Source organism: Phyllostomus hastatus, unplaced genomic scaffold (assembly GCF_019186645.2).
Source record: "Phyllostomus hastatus isolate PE091 unplaced genomic scaffold, TTU_PhHast_1.1 phas_contig_10, whole genome shotgun sequence".
Taxonomy (NCBI): domain Eukaryota; kingdom Metazoa; phylum Chordata; class Mammalia; order Chiroptera; family Phyllostomidae; genus Phyllostomus; species Phyllostomus hastatus.
In genome coordinates this window covers 1,725,487-1,737,783 of record NW_025333499.1, presented here as the reverse complement: position 1 = coordinate 1,737,783, position 12,297 = coordinate 1,725,487, and the positions used below count along the sequence as shown (strand labels likewise).

Below are 12,297 nucleotides of genomic sequence, written 5' to 3'. Positions count from 1 at the left end.
TCATCACAAGTTGCAGGTATTTGTCAGGCTTTTTTACTCACCCCTGCCCTCCTACCTGGTATCAGAGAACTCCAGACTAATGACATTGAGGACTTTCTCCCTCTTCCCACTATAATAATATTTCACAAAATCACCGAGCTTCATCTTGCAGTCAGCCTGGCGGGCCACATCAATCACATCAATCTCTTTGTCAGAACCTGGAGTAAAGAGATGGGTTCTGTACCAAGTGGTCTCAAAGACCAGGGAAGAGTATCTCATTCCTTACCAGTCCCTAGAATGGCCTTACACTCAAAACCTCTCTCATCAAACAGTGTATTTTGATGTGCATATTTGAGAGGTGAGTCTAAGGAGAGTGTGAATCCCTCACACTCTCCTTAGATTTATGTGCTGGTCCAGGACTGCTAGGGCAACAGAACTACCTAACACACAGCCTCTCTCATAGTACAATCCATTTGTCTGGACCCTAATTCCTCACTTTTTCTCCTTCTATCCCCCAAAATTCATGCTTAAAAGACAAATGGCACGTGAGGACAAAAGTCAAAGGCTTTCTTATCGCAAGAGAAGACAGAGAGACCACCACAATCTCTGAAATTCCCCAAGTAAAAAATGAGGCTCATCTTGGGTTTTGTGTTCTGTTAGGAAGAAAAGAAAGAAGAGAACAGGATTTTGCTTCTAACTTTGCCAAAGAATGACTGAGCCAGGCACTTCATATCAGATTCCCAAGATGGCTAGAAAAGAAATGCAAAAAGTAGATTGAGGGGAAGGGTCACAGGTCTTGATGAGAAATACCACAAGTTAAGAGGGTCTGTGTTGCTTACCAACATAGTGTTCCACGTCCCTCACAGTGAATGATGGTGAGGGTAGCGTCATCCCCAATCCATCCTTCTTCAAGACTAGGATGGGCACACTGAAGCTATTCTCTTCCAGGAATTCCACAGTCAATTGACTTCCAGTAGGCTTCAGAATCACTTCATCTGAGCTGTGGGCCACATGAGAGAAGCACTGAGCCCCAGAGGCCCTGCAACTGAAGGCCTCACTAGATGCTACCACTCACCCAAGGGGTGGGATCTTCCTGAGGTGGGCAGGCATAAACTTCACGTGACAGGGAAGAAAAGACCTATCCAAGGCAAGAAGCTAGGTCACTGGCAGAGGTGGGAAGCTTAACCTAAGATATCCTGTCAATAGGGTCCTCTTCTCTGGATGACAAAGGAATAAATCAGTCAACAACCTGCCCAGGAAAAAAAGACATATCTGACAAGTTTAGCTGACTTACTATAACTCAGAGCAGCAGTATCCAATTTAAAATATTGGCAAATAGCCCTGGCTGGTGTGGCTCAGTGGATTGAGTGCTGGCCTGTGAACCGAAAGGTCATCGGTTCAATTCCTGGTCAGGGTACATGCCTGGGTTGTGGGCCAGGTTTCCCCAGTAGGGGGTGCATGGAAGGCAACCAATTGATGTTTCTCCTGCATGTTGATGTTTCTCTCTTTCTCCTTCCCTTATCCTCTCTCTAAAATAAATAAATAAATAAAATCTTTTTTTAAAATACTGGCAAATAAAGAGAAAAGACGGATGAAAAAATGAAAACAATTTTACAATCACTTTCTCAACACACATACTTAATTAACTGGAAAAAAGAAGTGTTCTTTTTTTATCATGCTGGACAAAAGATGGACTACTTGATAAGTTGTTTGGGACAAACATCTGGAAAAATATTTTGCTCACTGTCTATTGCACTCTTTATATAGCTCTAAACAGATCAAAGATTAAATTGGAAAAAATAAAGTCACAGAGTAGTAAGGAAAAACGTGGGAGAGACAAGGCCCAGTAGTCACTAAAAATTGTAAAACTAAATTTAACTACATAAAAATTAAAGAGAAATTTAATGTCTGCACGGAAAGCCATAATAAATCAGTAAGAAATAAGCAGCGACCCAACAGAAAAATAGGCAAATACCATAAGCAGGCAGAAACAGAGAAAGGAGTAAGGATGACTTACAAATGAACAAACATATACATGCCTCTTTCATAATTAAAGAAATCAAGTGGAAACAACATTTCATTTTTTTAATCTTATCAGAAAGGCAAAAAAAAAGCTTTATAATAAACAGTGCTGGCCAGGATACAGGGAATTACATTCTCATACATTATCTAGTGGGGTATAAAATGACAGAACCACTTTGGAAATAATTTGGCAATATTTATAAAAATTTTGAAAGCACATACTCTTTGACTGAGCAATTTCACTTCTAGGCAAGTAAATCTACACATAAATTTATCCATATATGCAAAAACTTAAGAATAAAGTCATTCACTGCAGTATTATTCTCTAACAGCAAAAGGATAGAATTAATTTACATGTTCATCAATAAAGGACTGGTTAAATAAATTATATATCCATACAATGGAATTGTAAACATCCATGAAAAAGAATGAAGAACATGTGCATGTATAGCTATGAATTGATCTTCAAGATCTATAACAATAGGTTAAAAAAGCAACATGCAGAGCAATATAGTGTTTCTATTTGTATTATTTTAAAAGGGGAATACACACAAATGCACACACTTGTGTAAGCAAAATCTATTTCTGAAAGAATGAACAAGAAATTGGTTGACTTTAGAGAAGAGATATGAAGAGTCTGAGGTAGAAACTCACTGCCTTTAAGAAAACAAATAAAACAAAAAATATGAAAATGAAGAAACAGGTATGATTCTAAACAACACTTCAATTACAGGAAAGCTGAAAATAATCAAATGAATTAAAAACTAGGCAAAAGAGAGTACTTCATTCATTAATTTTTCTAACTCATTATCTTTGCTCAATTGATGTAATTTATTTTCAATAAGCCCATCTTAATTTTTTAAAAAAGAACTCTTTTTCCTGATTGCAAAAGAAAGACATGATCACTCATTTTTTTCTTTATTTTTTAAAAGAGACTCTTCTTCTTTACAAAGAGAAGTAAAGTTTCAGATCTTTAAGACTCCTTCTAGTTGTAGCAATCCTTGGGTGCATGTAAATATTCTCTCCTGACTTGGCAAAACTGCCTTCCAATCCACCAAAAGTTTCCACAAGTAAATGTTAATATACTCTGTACATCAAATGAAATGCTAGCAATGTTTCTCAGAAACTGATTAAAACAGAAGATCCCTCTCCAGAGGGAACTTGCAGAGCCCTGTAGACACCCCCAAATAGAGGAAGCACCTAATGGGACAGCCAGTGGGAGAGCTGGGAAGAGAGGGTCCCATCTTCCCATAGCCCTGGAGGTCACCAGCCCTTGGGATACGGGTACTCACCTGTCGAAGGTCCTACTGCGGAGCTCTCGAATGAATGTAGGGCTTCCAGTTTTCACTGGCTTCCCCTTGTGTGTGTCATGCCCTTTTGAAGACACACGACGTTTTTTCACTAAGCCAGAAAAAGACATGAGATGGTGAGTCATAATGGCTGTGAGCTATGGTTCTAAGAACAAAGGCCTCAGCAATCCCACTTCTCTTCTACACTAATAACCCCTTGGAGCACGTGGAGTCAACAAGGCCCTCAGACTCAGGAAAGGTCCTGGTGAGGACAGGTGCTTCCTCTGAGGAATCCCTAGCAAGGGATGAGGTGCAGCTCTGCACACTACCCTCCAAGTGGGACAGCTACTGTCCTGCAGGGCCTACACAGGCCTCTGCTATTTTCCAAGGAAGATGAATCTGAAGCGTCCAACAAAGGCAATCCCCTTCCAAGATTCCTTTGCTTTGTCTCTCCCCTTGCCCACCTTCTCTTGGAAACCCCAAGATCTACTTACTAATGGAGGGCCCATGTAAGACCTCACAGTTCGGGCAGTGATAGAGGTCAATGTCAGCAGCCTTCTCCTCTTCAACACCAACACAACTAGAAAAGACAAAACCAGCCAAAGCTTATTAAAATTTTATTTTTGCTAAGGTCTAGAACTGTGCTGTCCAGTACACATGACTATTTACATTTAAATTAATTCAAATTAAGTAAAATTTTAAAAGATGTTCCTCCATCACACTAACTACAATTCAAGTGCTCAACAGCCACATGTGGCTAGGGGCTACCATATTGGGCAGATTATCAAACATTTTCATCAATGCAAAAAGATCTACTGGATCACAGTGGTTCATCTAAAACAATTACAACAGAGCTAAAAAAAAATGTACAGTTAAAATTCATTAAGACTCAGAATGGTCAAAGCTGAAAGAGACTCTAGAGTGCTACTTTCCAAAAGAAACATAATGTGAGCCACACAGGTAATTGTAAATGTTGTAGGAGCCACGTTAAAAATGTAAAAACAATCAGGTGAAATTTTAATAATACTTTATTTGATCAATACATCCAAAATATTCTCATTCAACATGTAATAAAAAATTTAAACATTATTGAGCTATTTTACTTTATTAAGTGAAAAGGGCCAAAAGAGTATTTTATAGTCAACAGTGGTTCTAAGTGAAGGATTACAAGTAATCATTTCTCTTATCTGTATTTTCAAATTTTCTACAATGAACATATGTTACTTATTCCACACTGTAATATCTAAAAAAACATTTAATTTTGAAACTTTGAGTTTCCATGTATATGAGGTGGAAATATCACAAAATTAAACCCTCCATCACCAAAGAAGTCAACACCAGTCCTCCAAATAACCTCGGGCTAATATCAAATCCCTACAATTCTTTTGGTCAGCCACAAGTAGCAGGAAGAATGAAAATAGGGCAGACCTCCAACTGTTTCAACTACAATCATGTTCATAAACTGACTTCCTGGGATTAGGACCCCACCACTTTCTTGACTGATATTCCTAATGACTGTAAACCTGCTGCATATCAATAAACTGGGGATATCACCATCGACTTGGCAGGATTATTTTTTACAGGACTCGGATAATGTATATAAAGTGCCTAGCACAGTGAGCACAGAGACTGGTCACAGTAAGTAGTCAGTGAGTAATAGCTAATATTTTTTCACCCAATCTAGAGCTCATCCTTCACCTGCCTAAGCCTTCTTTAAATATATTCCCGAGACCTTATAGCATTAACTCACTTCCCTGGGCTACATGATTTCTCTCTCATACTTCTGTTACCCTTGGGCACTGCTCAAGTAGGACCTCTCTAGTATTTTTTTAAAATATATTTTATTGATTATGCTATTACAGTTGCCCATTTTCCCCCTTCCCTCCACCTTGCCCACCCCCTCCCACCCACATTCCCCCCCTTTAGTTCATGTCCATGTGTCATTAGTTCTTTAGCTTCTACATTTCCCATACTATTCTTGCCCTCCCCCTGTATATTTTCTACCTACCATCTATGCTACTTATTCTCTGTACCTTTTTCCCCCTTTCCTCCACGCACTCCCCTGTTGCTAACCCTCCATGTGATCTCCATTTCTGTGGTTCTGTTCCTGTTCTAGCTTTTTGCTTAGTTTATTTTTGTTTTTCTTTTAGGTGTGGTTGTTAATAATTGTGAGTTTGATGTCTTTTTTTACTGTTCATATTTTTAATCTTCTTTTTCTTAGATAAGTCCCTTTAACATTTCATATAATAAGGGCTTGGTGATAATGAACTCCTTTAATTTGGCCTTATCTGAGAAGTACTTTATCTGCCCTTCCATTCTAAATGAAAGCTTAGCTGGATAGAGCAATCTTGGATGGAGGTCCTCGCCTTTCATGACTTGGAATACTTCTTTCCAGCTCCTTCTTGCCTGCAATGTCTCTTTTGAGAAATCAGCTGACATTCTGATGGGAACTCCTTTGTAGGTGACTGTCCTCTTATCTCTTGCTGCTTCTAGGATTCTCTCCTTCATTTTTACCTTGGCTAATGTAATTATGATGTGCCTTGGTATGTTCCTCCTTGGGTCCAACCTCTATGGGACTCCCTGAGCTTCCTGGACTCCCTGGAAGTCTATTTCCTTTGCCAGATCGGGGAAGTTCTCCTTTATTATTTGTTCAAATAACTTTTCCACTTGTTGCTCTTCCTCTTCTCCTTCCGGTACCCCTATAATTCGGATGTTGGAACAATTAAAGATGTCCTGGAGGTTCCTAAGCCTCTCCTCATTTTTTTTGAATTCTCGTTTCTTCATTGTTTTCTGTTTGATTGTTTCTTTCTTCCTTCTGGTCCATTCCATTGATTTGAAACCCAGTTTTCTTTCCATCACTATTGGTTCCATGTGCATTTTTCATTTCACTTACTGTAGCCTTCATTTTGTTCATCTAATTTGCAACCAAAATCAACCAATTCTGTGAGTATCCTGATCACCAGTGCTTTGAATTGTGCATCTGATAGGTTGGCTATCTCTCGGTCACTTCAAAGTACTGGCCAGGGGCTTTCAATTCTGTTTGAGCCACCTTTTCCCCCCCTTTAGTCTGGTCGTGCCTGTTACATATGAGGGGCGGAGCCTTAGGTGTTCACCAGGGTGGGGCACCCCATTTGCTGGGTTGTGATGTTGTATGTGGGGGCCTGCTCTGCTCTCTCTAGGACTTCAGTCCCCTCTGCCACTTCCCACAACAGATTGGACCCTTCTGGTGCTGGCTCCCAGGCGGGTGGGCTTGTGTACTTTCTAGGACTCTGTGGGTCTCCCCAAGGAGCTCTCCTGTGAGGTTGGGAGATTCTCCCAGCACCTCAACCCCCACAGGTGTTTTCAGTTGGTGCTTTTAGGCTCTATTTCCCAGCGCTGGGTCCCTGGGTTTTGTGGTCTGTGTCACTGCCCATTTTTGCCTAGTTTGCGCGCAAATGTGTGACTGCAGACAGCCAGCTGCCTTGCGCACCTCACTGGGTCTGCTCGTTGCCTCCCACACCCAGGGTCTGCCACCGGGTCTGTTAGCTGCCCCTGCGAGTCTGGGGTCCACCAACTGCCACCTGTACCCTGCGCGCCCGTGTCTGCCAGCCACCGCTTCTTCCTGCCAGGACCCCTCGAACCCTCTTCTTAGGCCGCAGACTCCACCCCTCTTACCAGTCTGGAAGAATGGTTGTCAGACTTCCAAACAGTTGATTTCTCTCTGTTCCGGTTGATTTTTTTCCTAAATTTTCGTTGTCCTTAGTTTTGGTTGTGCGAGAAGGCACAGTGTGTCTACCTACGCCTCCATCTTGGCTGGAAGTCCTAGTATCTCTCTCTTGAACTTTCATCCCATGTAGTTATGTGCTTTCTCTACCTCAAATATCTACTACTCATCAACTTCCCTGACTTTTCTGCTGTACCCCTACCAACCCCATTCCTTGGTCAACAAACCCTTTCTATCTTCACATCCCCTTCAACAAACCCCTTCTCTTCACCTTCCTGGTCTAACTGAATGCAGCTTCTCACCATTTTCTCTATAACAGTGTCACTCAAAGTGTGGTCCATGGACTAGTGCAGTGGTGAAATAAGTACAGAAAGAAAGTAAGCATCTAAAAACTTTAACGGCAATTTGGCTGAGTAATTTTATGTGTGTTGAATCTAATAATAAAAAATCAGGGCTCGATTCCCAGCTAGGGTACATTCCTGGGTTGCAGGCCATAACCCCCAGCAACCACACATTGATGTTTCTCTCTCTCTCTCTGCCTTTCCCTCTCCCTCTCCCCCTTCCTTCCCTCCCCAAAAAATAAATAAATAAAATCTTTAAAAATAGTTTAAAAAAAAATCAGGGCTTATACTGTGCATAGTTTTTTTTGTTCAGGACATTTTTCTAGTAATTCCTATTTTATTTTACAAAAGGACTGCTCCATTATGGATTGGAAATTAAAAAAATTGAAAAAGCACTATGGTAGGTAGAGCCCTGTGAAGTAGAGGTTGTATATCCTCCCAGACCCTTATAACTCAGGCCTGGCCAGGGGGTACACATCCCCCTCACTCTCCAGTGAGACTTTGAGATCATCTCTCCTCTACCTTTGTGTAAGACCATCTAGCCATACCCCTTCCTACTCCTCTTCACTGTTCCCTACTCATCTCCCCAACATTGTCTCTTCGCTCACTGTAGAATCTACTCACAGATTCCCCTCCACCCAACCCCTACCAACATTCCACGTGACATCACTAACAACATAGAGGTCCAATATCCTGGCCCCTTAGCTCTTGGACCTTCTCATCTTTGGAGACTACTGCCTCCACTCCCATTTCAGCTACCAACCCCTATAGTCAACACTCACAGTTGTTCCACCTATGAAATGTGAAATTCATACATCACTCTTTGACCATAAGTATATCCATTCAGCTCTCATTCATTACACCTGTTCTTTGTCTGCAAAACCCCTTGACCCTACTTTTAAGCTATTCACCTACTCTTGACTTCACCCTTCTTCCCTATCTTGGATTACAGCATCCCTCACTTCAATCATTCTCTTACAGATATCTTCAACTCACTTGCCCCACTGCCTCTCCATCATCCCCCCTTGCAAATCCCAACCCTGCCTCAATCCAACTACATAACACTGGACCATTGGACATGGCTAGAGAGAAATCACCCGATGGATTGGTGGCACAATAAATTCATTGGCCAAAATATCTGAGTCACAGAGTAGCCAGTACAACACTAAAGAAAAACTAGGTTGGAAGACTGATGCTATCTGACTTTCAGACTTACTATAAAGCTGCAGTAATCAAGACAGTGTGGTACTGAAAGAATAAACAAACAGATCAATGGAACAGAGAACCCAGAAATAGACCCACATAAATAGTTGACTGATTTTTGACAAAGGAGCAAAAGTAATATAGTGGAGCAGAGATAGTCTTTTCAACAAACGGTGCTGGAACAAAAATAAACTCAAAATGGATCACGGACCTCAATGTAAAACACAAAACTATAAAATTCCCAGAAGATAACATAGGAGAAAACCTATATAATTTTGTGTATGGCAATACCTTTTCAGACGAAACATCAAAGGCATGATCCATGAAAGAAAGAATTGATAAACTAGGTTTCATTAAAATTAAACATCTTCTCTGTGAAAGATACTGTCAAGAAAATGAAAAGACCAGCCACAGACTGGGAGTAACTATCTGCAAAAGACATATCTGATAGAAGACTGTTATCCAAAATATACAAAGAATTCTTAAAACTCAACAATATGACCTGGCTGGCGTAGCTCAGTGGATTGAGCACGGGCTGCAAACCAAAGTGTCGCAGGTTCGATTCCAAGTCAGGGTACATGCCTGGGTTGCAGGCCATGACCCCCAGCAACCGCACATTGGTGTTTCTCTCTCTCTATCTCCCTCCCTTTCCTCTCTAAAATAAATAAATAAAATCTTTAAAAAAAAACTCAGCAATATGAAAACAAACAACCCAATTAAAAGTATAACCAAAGACAATGGAATAAAGAACAGGTTGACAGTGACCAGAGGGGAGAGGGGAGGGAATTTCAGGGGAAAAGGGGAAAGGTTTGCAGGAACAAGTATAAAGGACACATGGACAAAAACAAGAGCGGGGGGCGGGGGGTGGAAACAGGAGGGAGGTGGAGCAGGCTAGGGGGTGGGCTGGGATGGCAGTAAAAGGCAGAAAACTGTACTTGAACAATTAAGATTTTTTAAAAAATGGTCAAAATATTTGAACAGATACCTCACCAAAGAAGATATACAGATGGCAAATAAGCATATGAAAAGGTATTCCACATCACGTGTCATTAGAAAAACACAAATTAAAACAATAACAAAATATCAATATATACCTATAAGAATAGCCAAAATCCAGAATACTGACAACACCAAATGCTAGAGGGGAGGTGGAGCAACAGGAACTCTCATTCTTTGAAATGTGGAAATGCAAAGTGGTACAGACACTTTGAGAAACAGTTTGGCAGTTTCTTACAAAACTAAACATACTCTTACCATACAATTGCGCAATCACTCTCCTTGGCATTTACTCAAAGGAACTGAAAACTATGTCCACACAAAAACCTGCACATGGATGTTTATAATCAGCTTTATTCACAATTGCCAAAATTTGGAAGCAAATGTCCTTCAATAGGTGAATGGATAAATAAACTGAGGTATACACAGACAACTTAATATTACTCAGTACTATAGGACTGGACAAAAAGTTCATTTAGTTTTTTCTGTATGATGGCTCCAGTAGTGCTTAGTTGTCTTTAATTTAATTCAAAACAATTTTGTTAGAATGTATTGTGACAGCTGTCATATCAGCTTGCATTTAAAAGAAACATCAAAATTGGTGAATTTTTGTGAGCCATTTTAATATTGAAGATGGAAGAAGATACACAACATTTTCAGTGTAATTGCTTTATTATTTCAAGAAAGGTAAAAACGCAACTGAAATGCAAGAATAAAAAACAGATTTGTGCAGTATATAAAGAAGGTGATGTGACTGATCGAACATGTCAAAAGTGGTTTGAGAAGTCTTAGTACTATTGACATTTTGGCCAAATAATTCTCTGATGTGGGGCTGTCTTATGCATTGGAAGATGTTTATTTTTTTAAAGATTTTATTTATTTATTTTTAGAGAGAGGAAAAGGGAGAAAGAGAGGGAGAGAAACATCAGTGTGTGGTTGCCTCTCATGCACCCCTACTGGGCACATGGCCAGCAACCCAGGCATGTGCCCTGAGTGGGAATCAAACTGGCGACCCTTTGGTTCACAGGCTGGCGCTCAATCCACTGTGCCACGCCAGCCAGGACTGGAAGATGTTTAGCAGTGCCCCTGGCCTCTACCCACTAGAAGCCAATAACAGGAGATAGCCAACATACTCGAAATATCCAAATCAATAAAGTTATTGGTGAAAATGAAAAATGTGTCTTGTATTTTATGGGAAAAAAACAAATGGACTTTTTGGTCAAGCCAATAAAAAGAAATGAGCCCTGGCTGGTGTGGCTCAGTGGTGAGTGCCCACCTGCGAATCAAAGGTTTGCCAGTTAGATTCCCAGTCTAGGGCACATGCCAGGTCCCCAGTAGGAGGCGCGTGAGAGGCAACCACACACTGATGCTTCTTTCCCTATCTTTCTCTCTCCCTTCCCTTCTCAAAAAAATAAAATGAATAAAATCTTTAAAAAAAAAATGAGCTATCAAGCCATGAAAAGACATAGAGGAAACTTAAATGTGTATTACTAGGTGAAAAAAGCCAATCTGAAAAGGCTACATATTATATGATTCCTACCATGGGGACAGTAAAAAGACCAGTGGTTTCCAGGGGTTAGTGAGGGAGAAAGAGGTTAATAGATGGAACACAGAGAATTTTTAGGATAGTGAAACTATCCTATATGATAAAAAAATGTTAGAGCAGTAGGTAAATAGGTTACCAAGAGTAAACCCTGATGTAAACTATAGACTTTGGGTGATTATGTTGTATTAATGTAGGTTCATCAATTTTAACAAATGTACCACTCTGATGGGGTATGTTTATGATGGGTGAGGCTATGCACATGGGGGTAGGAGGCACACAGGAAATCTCTGTAACTTCCACTTAATTTGGCTGTGAACTTAAAACTACTCTAAAACATAAAGTCTATTTAAAAATATCTGGGTCATGCTGCCTGACAGTTCTCCCATATTTCTGTGCTCAGTTCTCTCTCCCATTAGTAGCCATTTCAAACCTCTCTTTTCTCTCAGCAAATAACCCTGCCCTCTACTTAGACAAAATGAAGTAATCAGATGAGAACTACCTCAACTTTCCATAACAGATTCACCTCCTTTTGCACCCATCCTTTCCTCCTGTTACAAGGAAATAACTATACTTCCTCCTTTCTAGTCAGCTTTTCCACTGGGGTCACATCTTTTTTTAACCTTCTCAATCAATTATCCTTTCTTCCTGCAGTATCTTCAACTCCCTCTCTACCTTCTTCCTTCACAATAGCATTTAAACAAGTTCACTGGATCTTTACAGGTAACAAAGACAAGACCCTCCCTTCCTCTTGCCTGCCACTTCACAGCCAAATGTCGTCTTTGGTTAAACCTATGCAGCTTCATAATGACTTTTAATGACTAGGCATCAATTATACATGGTACAAAACTCAAAAGGTACAAAAGTGTATACAGTAAAAAGTCTCCATCCTATTCCTAGACACCAGGTAGTAAGTACCCAGAAACGTTCTATCAGAGCCAAACCTATAAAAAGTTTTTAGAGTTGCTGTGTACACTTCCTCACCCATTTACTGCAGTCTGATCTCAGTCCCCACCTTCTTTCAAACAGATCTCACCAATATTCTGATCTCCGTATTCATACATGCAATACTTATTTCTCTCCTTTATCTTGACCTCTTAGCAGCGTTACCACAGTGCCAACCCTGTGCTCTCTCCACCTGACAAGCTTTCTACTTTTGACTTCCAGAACACCCTATTTCCCTGGTGTCCATTACTTCTGCTAACACTTAAGGAACAGCTG

At 40.4% G+C, this 12,297-nt stretch overlaps 1 protein-coding gene across 4 annotated transcripts in view; it reads right to left on the bottom strand.

Moving 5' to 3' along the window:
- PHF8 (PHD finger protein 8) overlaps positions 1-12,297 on the bottom strand; it is a 94,686-nt gene that overhangs the window by 64,893 nt on the left and 17,496 nt on the right. For all 4 annotated transcript variants that reach the window (XM_045832993.1, XM_045833002.1, XM_045832977.1 and 1 more), the window contains exons 3-6: positions 3,785-3,870; positions 3,294-3,402; positions 819-979; positions 56-197 (exon numbers count right to left, since the gene is read on the bottom strand). In XM_045832993.1, the coding sequence (XP_045688949.1) occupies positions 56-197; positions 819-979; positions 3,294-3,402; positions 3,785-3,870 (498 nt within the window). The remainder of the gene's footprint in view (positions 1-55; positions 198-818; positions 980-3,293; positions 3,403-3,784; positions 3,871-12,297) is intronic.